Source organism: Mixophyes fleayi, chromosome 2 (assembly GCF_038048845.1).
Source record: "Mixophyes fleayi isolate aMixFle1 chromosome 2, aMixFle1.hap1, whole genome shotgun sequence".
NCBI lineage: Eukaryota > Metazoa > Chordata > Amphibia > Anura > Limnodynastidae > Mixophyes > Mixophyes fleayi.
In genome coordinates, this window is record NC_134403.1 from 295238078 (window position 1) to 295262976 (window position 24899).

The window sequence follows — 24899 nt, forward strand, 5'->3', positions numbered from 1 at the left end:
TCTAGTTTATGATAGAAAGAAGACCTAGAAGATGAATGCTGAACTCTAATAGTTTCTGAAATGAAATGATCATAGTAATATCCAGTATTGGAAACATACATAGAGAAAATCTGATATCTGTGTAATAAATACTCTAAATGTCTCTAACGTTTTATTTTATACCGTTTTATGCCATTGTAAGCAGTAAGTGACAGCTATGCTACTTCCCTTTCTTCACACATGACAAAGTTAATCAAACTGTAAAGCTGTTCAATTGATTTCACAATCTAATAACAATGCTGTGATAGTTAGTAAAACTTACTTAAGTCTGTAGCTGCAGTAACTGATGTTCTCTCCACACCTAGTCTAATTTTTGTTAGGTTAATGAATTCCCCCCCAGAAAACTTTACTGCCTCCACTGTATGAATCCTAAACCTAACATATTCATTTTGTCACCTACTGAAATCTTCCCACAATTTAAATGGTCCTCTGTTACCATTAATCTCGCACAAAATTGCATGTCTGAGCTTTTAGCTGAGCATGAACTAAATTTTTATTACCTGATATATTGTTTTCCTTGTAATATATTTCAGACAAGGGAATATGAAAAAGGGTTTTAAAAAAAAAAAAAAGCTGCTTTAAAAGAACTAATCCTAAAAACGGCTTTATGGCACTGCACACCGCTTTAAAGATATCTATAGATGCAGTTCAAACAGACATGTAAGCAGGGCCGGAGATACCATTAGGTGACAAAGTTTAGAGTGTCCCTAAAACACTGAATAAGTGAACTAATGTTATTGTCTTTATTTTCACTGCGGCACCCCCTCACTATACGCTCGGCGCTGACATGGAGGGGCAGCAGCCAGCAGCTTATCTGTGAAACTACCGTGGTTCCATCTTGGTGATGTGCTGGGAGTGAGGCACTGGGCTATGATGTCATTGCCCAGCGCCACACTCAGGATTCCCGCCTCACATATAGCAGTGTTGGCCAACCTGTGACACTCCAGGTGTTGAGAAACTACAAGTCCCAGCATACCCTTCCAGCAATAAGCTGCTATATACTGGCAAAGCATGCTGGGACTTGTAGTTTGACAACACTGGAGTGTCACAGGTTAGCCAACACTGACATATAGGGAGAAATTGAGCAGCGCCTATGGGGTTCATGGGGCTCCTAGTGCGTATGTGCCGGCCCTGCACGCAAGACTTTATCCGATTATCATTATGCGTCTTCTCAGTGGAGGCAGCCATAATGCTGAAAGGATTAGAACACATTCAACAACAATGTAGGTGAGACATGGCATTCCACCTTTATTACTTAAGTCTGGATATGTAATCCATTAGATCACCAATTTTAATCATGCGATGAAATCTACCTTCCAAAGGCTTTTAGTGGTCCGACTCATCTATAATGATAAACATTATTCAATTATGTGACAATTTAATTGTTTTATGAATAGTGTTCAGGCCTCCAAGCACAAATTTATAAATTAACATTTTATAGCTTTACATGATTTCCTTTTAAAAATAGAGACTATTGAAAAAGACATATATTACTAGATACTTTGAGCTTATATTTGAGAGAACAGACAAAATTAAACAAATTTCTTCCAATGACAGGACAAGCTGTTTTAGCACCCAAGGCAATGTTTGCAGAACATGCATCCCTTTACCGTATTTTATTTTCAGACCATTCATTTTCACATACTATACCCAACTGTAACACCACACACACTAAACCCAGCACATTATACCAAAAGTGACCTTCACATATTATCCATGAATGTTGACCCCATATAAAAAATATCAGCACAGTACACTACATAAATATCCAGTGAAGTGAACCTGTGGAGAGCCCAATCCTGTGACCAGTGTACAATGCAGATTGACTTATGTTCAACTATAAATTAGGCCCTAAGTTTGCAACCTGGAGTAACAAACCTTTAAAGGCTAAAGTAAAACCATTGGTGACACAATCACATAATATAGAAAAGCATATGCAGATGTGCAGACAGGAGGGCACACTGCCCCATTTATGATGGACCTATCCTAAAATCATACCTATGTGTAAAGCAGTGCATAACAACCTATCCATGAAGAAATGATGTGAATTACAATGGGCAGAGATTGCCGGTTTTACATTATACAGGCGTCAGGTCCGACCATTGCCGCTTTAAAACCAGCAATGTCCCTCTGACCTTTGTAACTGACGTCATTTCTTCATAGAGAGATTTTCAACAGTCGCATTTTATATCTAGCGACAATTAATCGTGTAAGAAAAGTTCTATGACAATTATATAGTAAGTCTATATTTTATCCTTGTTGGGCTGATACTATTCAAAATATTTATGTCAGGCTAATTGATGTCAGGGTTATTGCAGCCCAAAAAATGAGTACCACCGCTACGTAGTATGGTGGTGCTATACAAGTAAATAATAATAGTAATATTCTATTGTCATCTCCCATTGTTATTTATTGCCAACAGAGAAAGGAAAAAAGTAGGGCTAGAGTGCCTTTCATATCTAAATCTATGTTCCTGCAAAATGAAACTAAATATACAATGCACTTAATATAGTCAAATAAAGGGTAAACGTGTAAAGATTCCCAAACACATGACATGTGACATCAGTGTTAAGATCCATCCCCAGAAAACATGAAAGAGATGCTTAGTTCAAGTATAACAGCCAGATTTGAAAATCTGTTCTGAAAGGAGACAAAAAAGGTAAATTTGTCAATTGTAAAGCGCTGAGGATTATGCTGTCTCTATATAAATAAATATTGTTCAATACATTTACTTAGCACAAAATATTTGAAAGTGTAATTTATTTCTATTTGCCCAAGTTCTTCTACCTTGTGCGTACCTGAGAGAACATCAAGAACCATGTATAAGCTTCCTGTGTGACTATTTGTGGGTCTGGTTGGTATAGAGTAATGATGTCCCTCCAAAGTCCATCCCACTACCACATTTTAGACCACCCCTTCATTAATTAAATTTTGCCTAATTTATGCCAGTCATTAGAATGAGGGACATCTGCAGTGTTTTTATTACTTGCTTCACTTTTCTATGTGTGAATTTTCGTTGACATTGGTCGCAGTGCACAGAGAACTGCACTTACCTGGAAGGTGCAAAAGGACATGTACAAATATAGTAATTTGACAAGTAAAAAAATGTTCTACAGCACCCCGCTAAACAGGGAACACTCTTCTAAAAGTGCCCTCTCCATCCAGTGAATCCTATTTAAAAAATAACATCCTGCAAAAGTAAACTAAATTTTGAATTTAATGCACCCAGGGAGCAATATCTCAATCTGAACTCAATCTCAACTCCTCATATCAAAGGATGCAGAAATCATTCATTCCCAAAGACACTGCCATTTTCCCATGTAAAATCTACATGCTGGAAGATGACAGCTGGGAACGGACTGTGTATGTTCTATGTGTGGCAAGGAAAAAACAGAGTCTGGGCATTTTTTAATGTTTTTCCTTATATTAAGCAAAAATGAGCTGGAGCAGGTTAATATGGTGAGTTGATTTCCCTCTAGGCTATAATCCGATTTTGAGTTTATGGTGGCCAGTCCTCCTACTCCAGCTGATGGTCGGACTATATCCCTGCAGAAAAGGCACCTCACCTTTACCAGCAGCCTACCTCCCATGGCTTTGTGTAAAGGGAGAGTACAAACTGGACATTCTAGGAACAAACTATTGTTTTGCTAGTTATCCCATTAGGGGATCCAGTTAGTCAGGGTTCCAAGTAAACTTTAGTTAGAGGATCAGACAAGCAGATGTTTATTTGTTTTAGTTTAGCTGTGTAATATGTAAATATAGCTTTATTTTCCTGCACAATTGTTTCTGCCAGTCTTTGTTTATTAAAATCAAGAAGAAATGTTTGGTGTCTATGTCCTTCCCTAAAAGGGCAGTCTAACAGATCCCATTGGCTAATCCATTTTGGTGAAAGATGCGGACAGCTATCATTGACTCTTACAGGGACACACCATTGCAGTATAGGAATGACTATGGAATGAGGAAACTATGAGCTTCACTACAAAGAAGGACACCTGAGAACCATGTGGATAGTATGAGCTTCACTACAAAGGAGGACACCTGAGGACGATGTGGAGAGTATGCGCTTCACTACAAAGGAGGACACCTGAGGACGATGTGGAGAGTATGAGCTTCACTACAAAGGAGGACACCTGAGGACGATGTGGAGAGTATGAGCTTCACTACAAAGGAGGACACCTGAGGACGATGTGGAGAGTATGCGCTTCACTACAAAGGAGGACACCCGAGGACGATGTGGAGAGTATGCGCTTCACTACAAAGGAGGACACCCGAGGACGATGTGGAGAGTATGAGCTTCACTACAAAGGAGGACACCTGAGGATGATGTGGAGAGTATGAGCTTCACTACAAAGGAGGACACCTGAGGACGATGTGGAGATATTCCTTGCCATATCTGAGAGGGCTCCTGAGCACAAACTCCCAGCAGAGGAGTAACCCAACATACTTGCTGCATTTCTGACTAGACCCTTTCTTCGATTTAAAGGAACAGGAGGCACAATAATACCAAAAATCTAAAAGGAAAGATCATGCATGGCCCATGGTAACCATGGCTTTACAAGAAGTGACATCAACCTTGGAAAAGAGATCCCTTTTGTTTTCATTTTATTGATCATTGGAAGGATCATAAATCTCTTTATGCTGTGAATCAACTGAGAATGAATAATGTTTATACTATACTGGAGGTGAAAATTTCTGACAATATGTCAGCTCTGGAGGCAAAATATATGGAAAATACGCTGAGTTATCAGGTTTGCATTAAAGTCATATTAGATGCTATATCTAGAAGAGTCCAATAGAGAATGGCCCAACACTCTTGTGTTAATCGCAAAGCCTGATGGGAGTTTACACTGACTTCAGAAAGCTAAATGGAGTCCCTTAATTTGATGCTTACCCTAGTTCCAATAAAATGATATAGAGTTGTTGATTGAAAGGTTAGGGTCAGCAATATACATAACCACACTTGACCTAACTAAGAGTTAATGGAAAGTACCTTTAACAAAGATGGACCAATATAAGACTGCCTTCTCTAACAAAGATGGCTTGTTTCAGTATATTGTACTTCCTTTTAGGTTGTACATTGGTTCCCATGTTAGGTGAACCAAAATGTAACAAAAACAGCAAGGAAAATAAAACAAACAATCATTGTATGGTAAAAACAGTAATGATCACCAGTATAAATAATACAATCAAATATCTGTCGTAGTTCAGTTTATTAATATGTGTATCACAAATGCTCACAATATCAAAGCATTTTTTCCTCAGCATGCTAGATGGAGACATTATAAAAAAAAAAAAAAAATACATTTTTAATTTATCTTGAAAAAGGTTTGAACATTTCCAAGTTCTGTCCTTACCTATATCTAAGTTTTCACACTGTCCTGAAAATATAATTTGGTTGCTGCACTTCCAAAGCAACAGGAGTAGAACATAAAAGAGGGAACATTAGCAAGGATAGAAAATAATAATAAACATGGATGCACACTGAGATTAGTAGTACACTAAGGATAAAAAAGCATCAATATACTGCCTTCACAGTAAGCAACAACAGTTAAGTAACAATAAAACACAAGTTCCTGGAATCTGAAGCAAAAAATTCACTAGACGAAGATCATAAGCATTAGCCATACAGCACAGAGTTAGGATCCAGGTAACAGCCTAGCACAAGGCTTCCTGGATTCTATTCGAAGCACAACGTAGTTCAACATTACTCTTCAAGTATTATCATATCACAGATTTATTTTAATTAATGTGGTATCTTTATGTGGTATATGGCAAAATAAAAAAAATAAGTATGCCTTGTAAATAAATATATATATAAAAAGATTAGATAGGCTATATCTGTTTTTCATGTACTGGTTTATATAAACGTGTGGGGCATTTAATAAACCATTGTTAAGGACGTCATTGTCCCATTGTTTGTATCAGCTACTGCATGCACAGCCAGGTCGAGGCAGTTAATGGATTATCATAGTAACATTACAACTACAGTATGACTAAAGAACACACAGAGTGCCATCATACGAAAAGCCTTCCCAGAAGGAAGTGTGCAGATAGACACTATATAGGCTACTCTTCATGACACAACTTTACTGGAACGGATGGTTACACTACAAAATGGGAACACGGAGTGCTTGGTGGATGCGTTGTGTGCTCTAACATTCTGTAAATTCCTTCTTGATTCTGTCAGCTCCTGATAGAGAAACTGGTGGTCCCTAGAGGATAGGAAACACAAAGATCATCAACTTACCCCCAAAAAAGTATAAAGTCATACCCGCCCTCTTTTCTTAAACATTAAAAAATAAAATCGAACAAGCACTGACACGTGTAAACGTCTACAACACATGGCCTCTTCGGCTCAGCCAATCTGTGGCATTGGCAGGTCAGAATATCCTGAGATTTGTACATCTGACTTCTCCAACTTAAGTGGACTTCGCACAATGACTTACCACATTCTGTTTAATAGTACACCAAAAAATGAACAAATAATGGTCATGGTATATGGTTAATGAAATAACTTATAGGTTCTTTAAGATTTTGTTGATGATTTATCGAGTGCTTGTGTATACTCATACTTATACGCCTACAATGTGCAGAAAAAGGGTTTGCTTCTTGCAATCAGTATAAGCTGGAGCTGTGACCTCTTTATGTGAGCAAGTTATGTGCTCTAGGTGGAAGATCATGTCATGAGGTTTACAAATCAGACTAACTTCTCAAATGTTAATCTTGTCAATTACGTTTGTCAGTTTTAGGGTGCATGGCACAATGGCTGTAGAACATACTAGCCGAGTTGTTGTCTGCAAGTCGTAAAGGCCATGGAGTGGCGTTGTAGGAGCAAAAGAAAGAACATAGAAATATTTATGTATGCTAATAAAAAGACAAACTATGTTTTGCTAGTAGAAAAGGTAATTACAACATTCCCTTTGGATTTTAAACAAACATTTTTCAATAGAAATCTAATGTATTAAATAAACCAACATAGTTATAATACTCTACTATATGGCACCTAACACTAAATTGAGAAAATCACATTCACTTAGCTTATCTCCCACACTAGAGATGATCTACCATTAATAAATGAATTGTGTGATTTGTATATTCAGGCCTCGTATACACATAAATAAGGAGATGTTATTACCAGATGAATTGATTAGTTTTAAATCACAGAATTTGCTTAAGTAATTTAAAAGCAAATGCAATTTAAAGCTTGTAAGTGAAGGTGGAAGCAAGTATCTTCTTGGCACAAAAAAAGAAAAAAAAACGACATTTACCATCTTACACCATCTCGTACTGATTTGCAGTGATAAACCGGGAAAGACAACACGCCAGTAGCATTCCAATCAGCTGTAAGACAAAGGAGCAGAATAAATACATTAGGCTACAATCATGTATCCATTTTAAATCTCATCTATTCTTCCTATATACACCTCATCTATGAAATTGGTGCTTTGCTTTACAACAATATCAAATAATAGCTAAAGGAATACAGCTTCATGTGAGAAGAGTGAATACCTGTAACCCATGGACAGCTGAACTTAAAAGGGCTTCTATGAAACTTTTACATACAGCTGTTATAAATGTACATTGCTTTTTCACTATAGTTTACCTTCTAAGCTTTTCAGTCATATATTCTACTGAACATCTATAGCCTCTTGTTTTACAGTATATTTTATTATGTGGGTATAACATATTGTATATTTAGCCTTCAGCTTGATAGTATTATTAAAATATCTAAACATATACACGGTATATAATACAAGTACCAGAAGATGAGCCTTGATCTGAAGTGTTGTACACCATTTAGTGCTGCGCAACTATAAGAATAAAATGAGGTACATCTCCACAGTCGTTTCAGCAGCCACTCCTGTTGAAGCACTCTAGGGGAATGGACACCACTGACCAGTGACATCCACGTTAAGTACCCCAAACTGAATGAGAACAGACAGAGTCTGCGCATTGCCTTTGTGTACAATATACATCCCACAGGGCAAGGGTGACTCACCAGTCACAGAACACTGGTCACTGCCACACACCAAGGCGCCATTTATTTTCCCTCTTGGAGGGCACTGTGTGAGGCAGCTTCTGATTGGGAGCAGTGCAATGAATGGTCACATGACTATATTCACAAAAATGAAGTGCGACACTGGGTAGCACCTTCAAATTCAGGTGAAAACCAGTTTAAACTTTAGCTTTGAAGTTGCTTGCAGACTTTTGATGCCCATCCACCCACAATTTTGTTCTTGCAAGGCAAACCGATCATGCAAGTTTCACTCTACTGTACAATAAACAATGTTTTTAGATTTTCTAAAAAAAAAAATTAAAGTTACCAAATACTTTTGTAACAATTGTATTGGTTATGGGTGGGTAAATGGAACAATCCAAATTAAGTGCACTCAGTTCTGTGTTGGTTCACCCTATCAAGTTTATCATATGCACATCATTTGGTGTTTGTACAGTTCATATAATTTCAAAATTCTTTGAACAGGGCTTTTGATTAAAATTCATAAGATTATTATGTATGTGGGTAAATTTAGGGGTTAACATAGGAAATTTAATTTTTAGGAGCTGCATAATGGTTAATATAGGTGGTTGATTGCAGGATAAGTAGTACATTAGGCTTCTGTTGGTAATTACTCTGGATCATAGCAGGAAATCTGTAGGTTAATGCAAATGTGAATTGCTGCTCATAGGAGATTAAAATTATATTGCATATTGATAAGGGTGAGCCACAGACAGAGAGGACGTTAGTTAATTTAAATAAGGGCAGGTAGTACGCTTAAACTGGATATGAGCTTAGAAGTTTAATTACAAAGTCACATGTGAGGAGCTTAAGATGAACAGACTCTGCAATACTGCAACCAATTTTGCCCCATGTCGTGCCCCAAAATTAGCTGGATGCCTGGTAACATTCCAGTTGATTTCAATGAGATTATTATCGGCCATGCTGGAAAAATGCTTTGCAAGTTGACCAATATGTCTGTGTGTGCAGTCCCCTCCCGATGGCAGGCAGTCATCAAGCCACTCTGCAGAAATGCGAAGGCTTGATCTCGTCCTCCTATATAGGTGTCCAAACTATACAATAATCCAATTATATATTTAACCAGAGTATGCTTTGCACAGTGCATACAATGCTTTAATATAGTAAGGAGTCACAATAGTGCCTCTGTGCATCTCATCTAGGCCTCTCTTCATCATTACCTCAGTATCTTGTAGGCCTCTGCACCATAGTGAACCCCAGTATGTCTACTGTCTCATTTGCTCCTTTTGTCTCATTATCCCAGCCCTTCAGTATGTAAGCTCTCATGGGCAGGGTCCTCTACCCTATGTCTCATTTCAGTATTATGCCTCATGTCTCCCCACTCTCTGTCCCTGTTGTGTCTCATGCAAAATTATTTTTGTATGTCTTGTGATTTGTTCTGATAATTGTATCCATGCATTATTCTGCTTATCTGTACCCATTGTTCTCACCTGTATGTACTTATGTCATGTTGTTGTATGTTCTACCCCCTATGCATTGCTGAAGCCTTGTGGTGCCTTATAAATGAAAGATAATAATAATTATTAGTAGCAGTCGATATTTAGGTCATAATTATGAAGTTTTGCAAATGTATTTTTTATTTTCAGGTGTTCGAGTACAATAATGGTTCTTAATGTGCCTAGAATACTGTACTTCATAAATAAGCGTAACCCACTATATTCAGATCATACTACATACAAGACAATGAAGGCAAAATTACATATAACCCTTTTCCGCTGTGATTTTCAATTTATTTATTTATTTTAAATAAAGAAAAGAAAGAAAAAAACAACACAATATGACCATTATGGTAATTGCTGGCTGCAATACAGATAGACTTCCATATTTGTTGCAGTATACTGTAAACAGTAATACAGTTCTATGGCTGCTGACTAATAACATGATATAATGACCATACACAAAATAGTGAAATTCAATATAATGGAAAGTACTGGGAAATTAACATGCACAGAGTTCTATAGTGCAGCACAGCCAGCTGCTAGATTACTAGGTGAGAAAGGTCAATGATGTTATTGCATTCATACTTGGGTACATTATACTCATTGACCTTGTAAATTAATAGCAAGTAACTGCCGTAATTGTTCTTGCATTACATTAGGCAATGAAAGTTGCAGTCTTCCAACAAAGTCGACTAAAATTAGGTCTAAAGAACCATTATCACATACGCCGTAGAGTGTGAATCAGTGAAAGTCATTTACTCTTTTAGGTACATTACGAGAGTGTAAGCTTTGGGGTTTTTTTCCCAAGAGTCCTCTGGTCTACTTCCCGAACATCCTTACAGGCTCTAAATCTAGCTCGAATGCCAATTATGGGTTATCACAAGACCACTTATGACCGTGACTGGAGAGGTGACTTGTTATTTATACCGAAGGTAGTTAGTTCATGTTAACATAATTAAGTCAACCATATGCTTATTACAAGTACATTGTTTAGTGGTGTCTGTACAAACTTGTGTTTAATCTTTGTTTCTGTCCAGAAAGCAGTATAGGATTGTATGAGGTGAAACCCTTTTCATCAATTTGAAACAAGAATGTGCATAAGGTAAGTGTTAAAGCTTTAATCAGTAAGCCAACTGAAGGACACTACTGTGAGCCTTTCAAAGCCTAAAATTGCTGACAACAGTCAGTAGATTGCTGGCAGCTACACATCATGTGTATATTATATGTGAGATATATTGATACCTGTCAGGGTATGGCATTATTTTTTTAAAATAAGTACTGTGAATGTCAAAAGAGGCCTTTTCATATGGAATAAACTGCCCATTAAAAAGATAAACACTATGGGCCTGATTCATGTTCAGACGTAAGTCCCTTTGTGTGCCATATATTGCGTGAAATAGCTCTGCGCATACTCAAATGGACCTTATGCCAATGAATGCAGATGCATGCCTGCCTACAACTTGATGGGCGGAATGAGGGTGGACGAACGTAGGCAATGTACAGTAAGGGTGCATCTATGGAGTTCCGATACAGATGCAGCCAACTGAAGTCCTGTCCTGTGCTTCTCATAAGTATTTTTTTTACCGTATGATACAGTCCGTATCACTTGCTCTAGCTACAGGAAAGGTTAAAGTGCCAACTGATAATGATGACTGTCACGGCAATGTCTTTGTATTAAAAACTACATGTATGTCTGCGTCTAACATTTGTATGCATGTAAGACTATAAACATGCAATGTATGTACAGTAGACATTAACATCCTGATTTATGCATTTAACGTAAATTATAATAAAAAAGAGAAAAATATTTTTTAAAAACATGTTTTATTAATGTTTATAGTATTAAAGATTGTTTATTTTATGGAATATTTTCTTTATACTGCCCATATGCAGGTGCGTGTTCTGTCTATTAACATATTGCAAGTAACGTATAGCCAGAATGTACTTACAGCTAGGGGTAAATGTATCAAGCTGAGGTTTCTAACGAGTTTGAAAAACCAATCAGATTCTAGCTATCATTTATTTAGTACCTTCTACAAAATGATAGCTAGAATCTGATTGGTTGCTGTAGGCAACATCTCCACTTTTCAAACCCGCCATAAAACGCTCAGCTTGATACATTTACCCCCTAGATTCAAATGGATAACCATGATTAACAGAGAAAGAACAATGATTTCAAGCACCACCCTCCTTTTAAAGCTTCCATCTGTTATTCTAACTCAATCAGCATGACAGAGTGATCTCCAGCCTTGTCCTCATCAACACTCTCACCTGTGTTAACGATAGAATAACTGACCTGATGTCAGCTGGTCCTTTTGTGGAGGGCTGAAATGCAGTGGAAATGTTGTTCATTGTGATGGCAAAGAGGGACTTTGAAGTTAACTGCAATTCATCTGATCACTCTTCATGACATTCTAGAGCAGTGTTTCTCAACTCCAGTCCTCAGGACCCACTAACAGTGCAGGATTGCCAGGTGGCCAGTGAAATAAGTATACCACCTGCTACACTGTTTCAGTCAGTAATGAATATATCTGTGTTCCAGCAAGGAGATATGGAAAACATGTACTTCTAGGGGGTCCTGAGTACTGGAGTTAAGAAACACTGTTCTAGAGTATATGCAAATTGCAATCATAAAAAACTGAGGCAGCAGACTTTGTGAAAAATAATATTTGTGTAATTCTCAAAACTTTTGGCCATCACTGTATTCTGGAAAAACGTGCAGATCACAGCAAGTGCTTGTGAAGTTCAAAACATTTCAATTAATCCGTTTCTGTTCATATTTTTATCTATAAGTCTGGTTTAGACTGGGAGACTTTGGACCCCTGTAACCCCCTGCAAATTTCCATGCCATAGGCGAAGCTTTGAGGATTTCCTTAGGGAAGTGTAGCCCTAACACTGTAGCTATTATATAGCACGAGACACTCAAAACAAGGCAACACTTACTCATACCTTAAATGAGATTGGCAATATTGCAAAATGGCTGCTTCTTATCTTGGTTAATATTTTCAAATATTTTGAAACCAGTTTAAAATACATATGTTTGCAGGATTTTTTTCAAGATAATAAAAGTTTTACTCTCTCAATATTAACAGCCCCTTCATAAATGCTGAAATATTGTTGGCCACAGAGACCTTATGCAGTATTACTGTGAATCATAATACAAGTATTGTGCAACTCAGGACATAGTACAGAATTTTAATACAGAAATTTGAGGACATTGATGCCGCGTAGCCTTCGGGTTAATTGTATGTTGTGATTCAGCTCCGTGAAATGTAGCGACAGGAGTGATGTGGCAAGACAATGGAGGCTAATAGAGAATTTCATCCATAAATAACTGTCACAGCGGTGTCTGAAGTCTGTTACACAATTACAGTGTAGAACAAAGGTCGCTTTCCATTCTAGCGACAGATAATGTGGACACCACAGGTCGTTCATTCTGTCCTCTGCCTGTCCAGTGATCAATGCTGGCTGCACAGCCAAAACATATTTCCCACTTCGAGTCAATATATTTTCTTTGTTTCTTTCACCCCCTGTGGAGTAATCAGAGCGCTCAGCACAGCATAGCACAGCTAGTAGACACGATGTTGGTATAAAAGTGGGCTGGGTGTAGCACTTCAGATTTATCATTAATCCTTAGCCGCATGACATCCTGCAATTTCTCCCTGCCTTGTGCTATAAATTGGGTTTTTGATTATAGTTGATAAAAAAACACCGCCTCTAAAGATCCAGCAGAGCGCTGAAAAGTCTCAATCAATCTGTGGGGTAGGTGTTGGCGACTGTACCTTCGTAGCTGCTGTTGAACTACGAAACAGTTTACGTCAGAGCATTGGGTAAGCTTGGCATTGTATGTGAACAGCTGACACACCACAGCATACTGAAATCGGTTTTATTATTATTAACTTACATTTATAGAGTGCCACACAATTGTGCAGTGCTGCGCAGTTGGGAAATAAAGTTTAGTTAAAAGGCATTGTGGACCAACAGGCAGAGAACAGGACAAGGCAACAATTCAGGACCGTCAGGAAGCAGAAATGTAGGAGTAGCAAGAAATGAAGCATAATAATGTTCATAACACAGAATAGGTAAGCATCTTATAGAACATGCAAGAGACATGATATAAGGACACACAGGTGGATAAGACAGGAGGAGAGGGGGCCCTGCTTGATACAGCTTATAATCTTTCACAAACCTTTGTTCAACTGCTTCAAAAGAGTCATGTTTCACATTTCATGGTGTCAGACATAGGGGACAATGATTAAGAAAATCCTCAAAACAAAGTCTCTTGGTGGCACTTGAAGACAGAGTTAAAATGTACATATCTCTCAGTAGTCTCTCCGTCTCTCCTTAGTTTAGACTCTGATACTGACTTGTCAATAGCATAGTGCAAAATATATATATATATATATATATATATATATATATATATATATATATATATATATATATATATATATATATATATATTTATTTATTTTGCACTATGCTATTGACAAGTCATTATTACATTCCTTTTCTGTGATGGATGTCTCCACGAAATGGTCATAACTTGTATGCTAAAAATTAAAAATGGGTATTAAAAAAAACAATCAAAAAAAAAACCAAACAAACATTTCTTCCACTGTCTCAAAAGTTCCAAAAATCAATACATCAGCATCTATGCTAGGTAGTACTACTTGTCATATATTTTGTAGTGTTTCCAACTGTGTTTAGAACTCGGTATCTTATCTGAATGGCTATGGGATATGACATAAGCAAAAGTGCATCTGCTGTTTATTTTTATTTTATTTTTTAAATGATTAAGGGTTTAAGATTTATATATGATAAAATATTTACAAATTTCATAAGATAAAACTATACCAAATATACTATATATAACCATTGATAAACCACCTTATCCTTATTGTAATGACTCAAGTTGTTGAGGTAGGGTTAGGTAAGGCACACAGGTTACACAAGTCTTACATGTCCCATATTATATGTTGGCAATATAAAAGTAGAGATTTTCATCCCTAGAAAATTTAATATATGGACTTAATAGTCCAAATTGTGAAGATAACAATAAAGTACAGGACTCCGCATGTTAACAACCCACTCGCTTCAAAAAAAATATTTGATAATGCCTTCGGCAAAGACAGAAGTGTCAGTACAGGACAAGATGACTATGACACCATTCAACAGCAAGAACCTCCGCACTGTGGTCTTCCCATGTCAAAATGATCATAACACAAGTGAATCTGTGACAGTGATATGACCAGTCACAAGAGCCAATTATCCTTACATTCATCCAGTTTAACATTTTACTTGTACCCAACTACCATTGTAATTGTATAGTGCAGTATAAAATGCAATCACTATACTGTGGAAATATATACACTGCACTGAATGTTGTAAAGGCACTGAGAAAATCTGTTCAGCTTTAAAAGGTTGAAGACTTCTGGTCAGACACCGCTGTTGCCTTGTGAGAATTGGCAACAGAACTTGTAACAAGTTTTACAACGCTTCTAGTTAGAACAAAGCATTTCAATTTTTTGTGAAAATCAATTTGCACATTTCAATATGATTAAAAAAAACACTGAAAATGGATCTTACCCATAAAATATTGGATTAATGGAAATGCAACTATTTAATGACTCTGAACGGCATCAAAATGATGCCTACCCTGTAAGAAGGAAACAGTTTCTCTTAAAGGAAATAATAAGAGCAACGGTTTCCTAATCACAGTGGAGGCAGCCATTTTGTGTGCAGAGCCAATATTTATGAGAATGTAGTCTTTAAACTTGTGAGGAACCAGTGCCTCTTGAATATTAGTATGTATCATCATTTTGTTTTTCCCGTGTTTGCATGAAGCTTTACCACGTGCTCAGGATTCCTCCCACAATCCAAAAGCATACTGGTAGGCCAATATTATAGTAAGTGTGTGTGTGCTAAAGAAAATGTGACTGACTGCATATATTTTGTGAAAGTGCTACAAACAATGTTGGCATTATAAAAATTAGGGTTAATAGTTATTTGTCCCATTTGATGAATACTGAACATGAAGTGCCACATCAATCCAGTGAATTGATGGGCTGCATTGTAAAAAATATGGATACAAAATGCTCCCTCCACTGTGTGTAGGTGAAAGATGCATTTTAACTATTTTCAAGCAACAAAGACATCCTGTGAATATATAATGCGCTACATTGCCAAAACAGTAGGTCATTTTTGGACCCAATTTTTCAAGAGACAAAGAATAATACAATGATTTAGAAGAATGGAATGGATGTTTGAGAACATGAGAAAACCTCATATCCTGGAAAAGATGAGCTATCTGTTCTCACGGTACAAATTGCACAACGGAGATTGAATATTGAAGGTTTGGACCCTGGACAATTTGACTCAATGGTGGACTATAATGAAGGCATTTGTGTAAAGACACTGTTATACTCCATTCGTACTGCACCAAAAACCCAGGTTTTTGCCAGGGCAAGGCCAGAGGACCAGGTTCGAGGTGCAGTATGAATGGTCCCAGATCTAATTCCCGGGTCCTCAGACCTGGGAATTAGACCCGGGTTTTTTGGTGGGGTAATTCCCGGGTCTGCCCCTGGGAAGCCTGCACTAAGAACTTGTAACAAGTTTTACAACGCTTCTAGTTAGAACAAAGCATTTCCATTTTTTGCGAAAATCAACCTGATTTTTCATCCCGGGTCTCACCAGACACAATGTAAAAGTAAAAAAAAAACAAACACCAAAAAACAAAAACACACAAGAGGAGCCAATCAGAGCTCCGCTTGTGATGTTGCCATGAAGACCCTGGGTAGACCTGTGTTCAGTATGAACGCGGTCTACCCGGGATTTTGACTCCGAGTCTCTGTCCCCCTTTGTCCCTTTGGGAGAGAGAGAGGGGGAGAGGGAGAGACCAATTAACCTACTAGTATGTTTTTGGAGTGAGGAAGCTGGAGCACCCGGAGGAAACGCACGCAAACACGGGGAGAACATACAAACTCCACACAGATAAGGCCATGGTTGGGAATTGAAAACTAGCAACCACCTTAATTAAAGTTAATCAAATTAAAGACAAACATGTCTGTCACCATGTCTTCTCATACTACCTTCACATAAGAAGAAATAAAGTATATAGTGAGAAATTAATAGATTTTTATTCAGAGAATAAATTAGATAGTATTTGTATGGCTCTGGTAGTGTAAACCTGTGCAATTCATTGATATCGTATACAGATGGTGCACAATACTTTTAGAAGAACGAGATACAGTGCCAGGTAGATGGCAAACTGATCCCACCATTTGTGCCTAAAACCACCCCACTCCCACTTAATTACAGTGAAGGAGGTGATGCAAAGCAGCACATCCACAGCGTTTCAGGGGTCATGCTCCATTTAGATCCCATTTCAGCAGATGACATGTACTTGACTGTCCTCACATATCGGAGTGGTTTGTATTATAGATAAATAAAGCCGAACAGGTGAAAATGATGAAGAAATGCTGTAGGTGTTCTTGTCTATAAGAATATAATTTCTACAAAACTCTTCTGCCCCATGTTTTTCTCTATGGCTTTGATATTTATTTACTGCATTTGGATCTGTAACCATGCTTGCAAGCTCATCACACCTTATGGGGCTCATATTGAGGTAAACATACTGCTGTTTTTGTTTTATTTTTTAGTAAGACACACATTTTCGGACTGCACATGTGCACTAAAAATGCGTAACTACAAGTGCATATGAAGCTGTCTGCACATCTGCGACTTACATCTCCTTACGCCTGGAAAAGCTGTACGGGGGAGGGAAGGGGCAGACAAGCATAGGCCGAGTACAGTAAGGGCGTGTTTTTTCAAGTGGACACATCCGTAGATACATCTTCCAGAAGGCTTATGTCTTGCAGGTGCTGGTGCAAGTATACGTGATGATGATTATTAGCAGTACTATGTAGCTCTTTCTGACTCTTATTTGCTGATGGGCCTCTCCAGCCAACAACACTATAAACATTAGTGTCAAAGCTATAATTTTATCAAGTTGTGGCTGTCTGTTTGCCTTTCCATAATTTCCATATGGGATAAAATGATGGATGTGCAGGTGCCCTTTTATTAATAAGGCATTATGTTCTCTATATCTGACAGCATGAATCTATTTGTACACAACATAATAATGTATTAAGTGTACACAACATAATACTGTGCTAAAAACAAATATTGCTACTTCTGCATGATGACTATCATGTGCTTAACTGCTAAATATTCTACGCTGCAGGCACATACACATTTGTGTGTCTGGCATAAGTACTACGACTTCAGAAGATGCATCCAATTCAAATGAAGTGCATATACATCCACTGCTAAATGATCCCCTATGTCTCCATATGTGAACTGTGCAATATAAATAATTAACAGTTTTCAGTTTCAATAATGAACACACATGTAGAAAACTGCAATTCAAATACTGATTTGTGACGCCCCGCTTCTACTTTTTTTTCCAATTGCACTGGTTTTACAGGAGAACGTAGAGGGGAGCTTCTTGCTCTGCACAGGTCAGGCGCATAAGCTACTGTTGTGAAGACAAGACGATTTAAACTAAAAAGGTGTGGAGAGAGCAAAGTTAGATGGGTTTTCTCAACTTTGATGGAGAATGCACTACTCCTCCGTCACCTCCTACAAAAAAAGCCACAATTTTTTCACAATCTCTGAGGTTCTGGAGATCAGGTCTCATCCTATACTTTTAATGGGCTGAAGCTTGCAGTCCAGATGCACTTTTGCAGGATCGTCGTTTGACCAATGAAATAAAAAGCCTTAAAAACTCACAAGTAACACATGTAATAAAGGCAATCGATGTTCCCTCATTTATATGATTAATTTTAGCCATAAAATAATGTTAAACATAGTAGTATTTGGGGAGAAAAAAAAATGAAAGTCTAAATTATTAAATGGGGTGGTTCTAAGGAGTTAGTAGGTTTCACGATCTTTGACACATGCATTTTCAGGTGGATTTGCACACAGGCAATAACTGGATTTGCGAGACACTTTCAAGGATGCAAAAGTGCCCTGAAATGTAATAAGTTGACGCTACGCCTAAGGAAGCACTGCAGGTCTGCACTTTGCAGTTCATAAATCAGCCTGTGTGTAATCTAGAAGATAAAGCATGTGTGACTGGCATGCTGCCAGGGTAATGTTTTCTTAGGATATGCAGAGTTGACAACCCAACTCCAGTTTACATGAAATGTAAAAATAACTTGTACTGAATTCAATATATTTAAATTAGTTTTCATAGGATAAATTACAAACAAAAGGATATTATTTTGTTATTAGCAGTAGTAAAGCAGAATTCCCGAATTGTGCATTTAGCCGTTATTAAGCAATAACCATATTGTTTAGCATCCAGCCTTTTCATGGAGTTCAGTTTACAGGAAAACAAAAAACATTATACCATGTCCCATTTCAACTGACACACAATGGTGTTCTCCCAATTTTCTCACATGTTACCTATTCAAACACCTTGGGCTGAATAAGGTAAAGTAATTTAAGTTAAAGGAGTTTGATTAAACATTTCATTCATTCATCCAAGGTCATTTCTGTTCAAACACAGTAAAGAAACTTTGTGAAGAGTGGAAAAATAGCAGATTTAACAACCGTCCCCTACCTGTGAGAATGCAATTCCGAAAGCCACCCCAGCAATGATCCCCATGTTAGTTTCCATGAAGTCGGTGACCAGTTCATAGCATCCCTGAAAAAACGAGAATTAAGCATCAACTTTATATGAAAGCACGTTGAACAGATCGGAAAGTGAATTAAGGCTCAACAGTTCAGGGGCCTGATTCATTAAGGAACTTAAATTAAGAAGTTTTTTATTTAAGTCTCCTGGACAAAACCATGTTACAATGCAAGGGGTGAAAATTGGTGAAAATTATTTTTCTGTTTTGCACATAAGTTAAATACTGACTGTTTTTTCATGTAGCACACAAATACTTGATAGCTTATTTGTACACTGAAATTTAAAAGTTGATATTTGTGAGTTACATGAAAAAACAGTCAGTATTTAACTTATGTGCAAAACAGAAAACTAGTTTGCACCCTTTGCATTGTAACATGGTTTTATCCAGGATACTTAAATAAGATACCTCTTCATTTAAGATCCTTAATGAATCAGGCCCCAGATTATCATTACAAACCTGTCAGTGTTAAAAAGATGTGTTAAAACCACATTAAAAAGATATCATATAATACACTTTATACATGTACTGTCTGGTACAAATTGATTCAATTCCTTACATAACTATCTGTATAGTACAGCATGATTAAACAGTCCATCCCAACTTTTGGCAATGTATGTACAAATTCATGGCAAACTATGAACCTCATAGTTTCCCAATAGGATTCAGGCAAGAAATAATAGATTGGTGTGCTGAGTGCTCACTATCATAGTAATATGGACTCCTGCCAATCTGCTTGGGGTGAATAGAGATTAGAATGGCAGGAATATTGAATTATCTAGGTTATATTGGATTTTACACTACTTTGTATCAATTATTTTAAAGGTGTTGTCCAACACTGCTGCTTCAGAACATCCACTACATGAATAAAGCTTTAGTGGCATACTGTCCCAACCCTTCTCTCTGCAAGAACCCCACCATTACTGGAAAGCAGCCATATAATGTCAGTGAGAACGGCGAGTGGTTATTATGGTAATGGTCAAGAGAGGGAAGAACACCAGGGGCTAGATTTACTAAGCTGCGGGTTTGAAAAAGTGGGGATGTTGCCTATAGCAACCAATCAGATTCTAGCTGTCATTTTGTAGAAAGCACTAAATAAATGAAAGCTAGAATCTGATTGGTTAATATAGGCAACATCCCCACTTTTTCAAACCCGCAGCTTAGTAAATCTAGCCCCAGGTGTGCATGTGGAGCTGCACCTAGATTGCAGGGTTTGTCCAAATGTGATAGAGAAAGCGAGTTTCACTTTCACTCCTCAGGTGTGTGGTCAAGCTTACATTGCTTTTACCCAAGACAGTGCTGGAGTTCTGATGCTTGATTAGGCAGTGATTGCGCTGCCAGCAAGATGACAGGAACATGAAGCGCTTCTATGCTGCCCCTTCCCTGCAAGCCACCAGACATCGCCTCATAAGATACCACTGTGTGGTGTATGCTTACCTGGTTAGATGATGTATCTAGTTTACAGGGCTAAGTCTACAAAATGGCTTTAAACTAGAGATGCTTGGGCTCGGTTCTCCGAGAACCGAGCCCACTCGAACTTCGCAGATCCGAGTACCAAGCCGAGCCGGCTCAGTGCTTTTGTGCGCTCTTGGAAGTGAAAACGAGGCAAAACGTCACTGTTGTGTTGATGGATCTCGCGAGTTTTGGATTCTATAAGTACCGCCCTCCAGAGACACAGAAGGGGTAGCAGGGTTGTTGGCACTCTCCAGTGCAGTTGGGTAGCATCATTTATGAAGAGGAAGAGGAGGGGTGGCAGTCTCCAGTGACATTGTACTATGACATAGCTCACACAGAAACAGGATGGGTGGCAGCGTCCTTGTCACTCTCCAGTCACATTCCTCTGTGCTATTGCTCATACAGAAACACTCTCCAGTCTCAGTCATGATGATATTAATCCCTCTACATCATGTGCTAGTCTATGTTCAAGTGCACAGTAGTTTTAAGTCAGGGAAACAAAAATGTAAAAGAAAAAAAAAGCTTTTATCTTTCAAAGAAAAAAAACAAACCTCTCTAATAAAAGGTGAAAGTTTACTGTCAAAAAACATAAAATTGCCAACATGCCATTCTACCCAAAATATTAACAAGCATACCAGCATCAGCGAAATCCCTTCTCTCAGCTAGATCCCAGCACCTGCAGTCTACACTGTCATCATCCTCACCCTCATCAGTGTGTACATTCTCCTCACACAATACTAATTCATCCCTGCTGGAATCCATCATTACAGAAGTCTCTGTACTTTGATGTAATTGCCGGTAATGGCCTTCCCCGTGGAAGTTGTAGTTAATTTTACAACAGAGCTGTCATGATTTTTGTGAAATTCTTTTAGACCAGGACAAATGTCAAAATGTTTTGCTGAATGTTGTGCTGACTCATCTGCATCACCTCTGGGTGTCTTGGGAAAACTAAGTTTTTTCCTAGCAGCAATTGCAATAGAAACTGAGGGAGGATGAGTCGCCGTGTCATGTACCACTTGAGCTGTCAGCTTGCTGACCAGGAGCTCATTACATCTCTTGAGATCTGGGTCAGCTGGAAAGAAAGACAAGAGCTCTTAACCTAGAATCATGCACAATTGCCAAAATGTAGTGATCTGATTTCAATATGTTGATAACTCTTCGATCATGGCAAAGTGAATAAAGTACTTGATGTATAAGTCCTACATAGTTAGCGGTATTGCTTAGTTTCATCTCCTCATTCAATTTCTCTAGCTGCTTTTCCAAAAGTCAAATTAGGGGAATCACTTGACTTAAGCGAACAGTGTCTGCACTCACTTCACAGGTGACTACTGAGAGTGGGTTCAGCACCTTGCACTACACGGAAAGTATTCTCCACTGTGCTGGACTACAGTACATTCCCCCTCAAATTTGATTCTTCATGCAGCAGCTGCAATCTCCTACATGCTGTTGCAGAATACCAAATTATTTCTGGACACAGACAGCAACATCCTGCATGTCACTGTCATTAAAAGCTTGGTATTGTACTAGATGCTTCTGTTCATAATAATCCTTCAGATAAAGTTACTCCTTCTGAGGTCTGAGACACCGACCGGTATTAGCTTACTAGCACAGACGACCCCCCCCCCCCTTCCCTCCCGCCCACCCACCCCTTTCCACCCATCCTTACAGTTTTCCAGTTTTGTGCCACATGTTGCTATGAACAGCAATTACTAACATATACTATGACAGTGATTGCCTTTTTGTATTATGTCTCTGCCATCTCTTCGTATGCTGGTTGTCACCCAGATTGATTGAATAAAATTTGAGTTATAAAAAAAAGCTTGGTATTACCAAGTTGACTGTATGAGAAAAACAGGGAATGTGACAGAATGCTGTCACATATAGGTGGCGTTATCACAAATGACATATCCTCAGGATAGTCCAAGCGGGATAAGCCATGTTGCAATGACATCCCTTAGTTTTTCAAACAGGTTATCATCGGACATTCTCCGCATTCTGCAACAGCATGTAGGAAATTGCAGCAGCTGCAAGAACAATTTATTTTGCCCTGCCACCAACTGGAGCAAGAGGTGGTAACAATGTGGAATTCCACACTTTATATGCTTGTGAGGATGGAGGAACAGCGAAAAGCCATCCACACTTACTCCACAAGCCATTACATTGGGAAAGGAGGGGGAATGTATTTTAGTCCAGCACAGTGGAGAACACAATCTGTGTTGTGCAAGGTGCTGAAACGATTCAAAGTAGTCACCTGTGAACTGAGTTCAGACACTAATAGCTTGAGCAAAGCGATTCCCTTAATTAGACTTTTGGAAAAGCACCTTGAAAACTTGAAAAAGGAGAAGAAAAAAAGAAGTTGCGCTAAGTATGTTGCACTTGTAGATGAAGTACTTTACTCGCTTTGTGAGGATTGAAGAGTTAGCAACTTCTGGACATCGTATCACCACATTTTGGCGACTATGCTTGTTCCTAGGTTTAAGAGTTATGTTTTCTCTTTATTTCCCACTGTCCCAGATCAAAAGAGAAGCAATGAGCTCCTGGTGAGCAAGTTTACAGCTGAAGTGGTACATACACAACAGCGTCCCCTCCTTCAGTTTCTCCGGCTACTGCTGCTAGGAAACAACTAAGCTTTTCTAAGAGACCCAAGGATGATGCAGATGATTCAACAGAACATTTTGACAATTGGTCTGGTCTAAAAGAATTTCCCAAAAATCGTCATCGCTCTGTCGTAAAATGAACTACAATTTCCACGAGGACTGGCATTTAGATCAAAGTACAGAGACTTATATAATGGTGGATTCCAGCCGGGATTAATTAGTATTGAGTGATGATGATGTACACACTGATGAGGGTGAGGATGATGACAATGTAGATTGCAGGTGCAGGGATCTAGCTGAGAAAAGGAAGCTAGTTGATGCTGGAATGCTTATTTATGTTCTTCTACAAGTTTCACATTTATTAAAGATGTGATTTTTTCATTAAAAAAGTAAAAGCTCTTTTTTTAAATTTTTGTTTTTGACATTTATGTTACAGAGAATTCTGTAATGGTGGTTTCCTGCGGGGTTGACTTAATAATGTGTTAGGATGAAGTTTGTTTTCAATCATCCTTTCAATTGCTTCTCTGACCACATACTTTCTTTTTCACTGGGTTCACCATCTCCAACCCGCCAGGACACCCTGGATTGGTTTTCGCCTGATAAATACACGCATTCCGGGGGGGTCAGCGCTCGTCGCCATGTATTAACTGTAGAATTACCCCAGTTATCCAAGTAACAGGCAGAGCGATCAAAGGAACCATAACCGATTTAATGAGCCATTCTCAGTTTCACTGTACCGCCCGTGTGCTCTGGGTGTCGGCGATCTCCTCGTCTTCATCATACAATTCTTCATCTGCAGGGGCCGGTGACACACCCATTTGTTTTCTCAGGTGTCTTAGCTGTTCTTTAAACTGGACATATTTATCATCCTGCCTCTGGTTGGGCTTAAGGCAGCTAAGCTATTGGTAGCTTGTATTGTGGGGGCCTGAACAAACTAAGCACTTCAGCCACAAAAGTGGCAGTCCTTGAAATGCTTGGTTTGTTAAACCGTACATGTCCTTTTCAATATCTTACATAAGGGTGGGTGGGAGGACCTAAGCACAATTCCATCTTGCAACACTTTTCTTTTTTTTTCTGCCACTGCTATGAATCAATGTTTCCTGTGAACTGCCATGAGTTTGTGCTCGCTGCAGTCTTTGTCCGAAAGTGTATGAAAATACTGCGACCTGTGAGGTGCTCAATATTGACTGGCAATGACTGTAAAATTAGTGGTTATTGAGGTCAATAATAATGTAGAAACCCCCAAAAATATTTTAGCAATTTTTTCTTAAAAAAAACTAGGTCCAAAACCAAAACACGAGGGAGGTTTTGCCAAAACTAAAGTACGAAGTTAATCCAGATCCGAAACCAAAATCAAAACACAAGGGTCAGTGAGCATCTCTACTTTAAACATATTATTAGTGCTGAGTAATATGTTGGCGCTATATAAAATACTGTATAATAATAGTAATAATAATAAATAAATGACAACTCAGCAAATCAGTACAAGATTCAACACCACTGTCTTGTAAACATGCACAAACACACATAGTAAGTGTATACTTTAAAGGTGACTGATAATCTATCCAGGAGTGACTGCACAAACACTTTTTTCATCAACAGTGGGTGTCAGGTATTGGAAATTGCATAAAGTCTT

The 24899-nt window shown here is 38.2% G+C and overlaps 1 protein-coding gene across 1 annotated transcript in view; it reads right to left on the bottom strand.

Moving 5' to 3' along the window:
- Nucleotides 1-5230: 5230 nt before the first annotated feature.
- The window catches only part of TSPAN7 (tetraspanin 7), a 107282-nt gene continuing 87613 nt past the window's right edge, over nucleotides 5231-24899 (bottom strand). The window contains exons 6-8 of the mRNA XM_075196430.1: nucleotides 19142-19225; nucleotides 7308-7380; nucleotides 5231-6251 (exon numbers count right to left, since the gene is read on the bottom strand). Coding sequence (XP_075052531.1) covers nucleotides 7312-7380; nucleotides 19142-19225 — 153 coding nt within the window. The 3' untranslated portion in view covers nucleotides 5231-6251; nucleotides 7308-7311. The remainder of the gene's footprint in view (nucleotides 6252-7307; nucleotides 7381-19141; nucleotides 19226-24899) is intronic.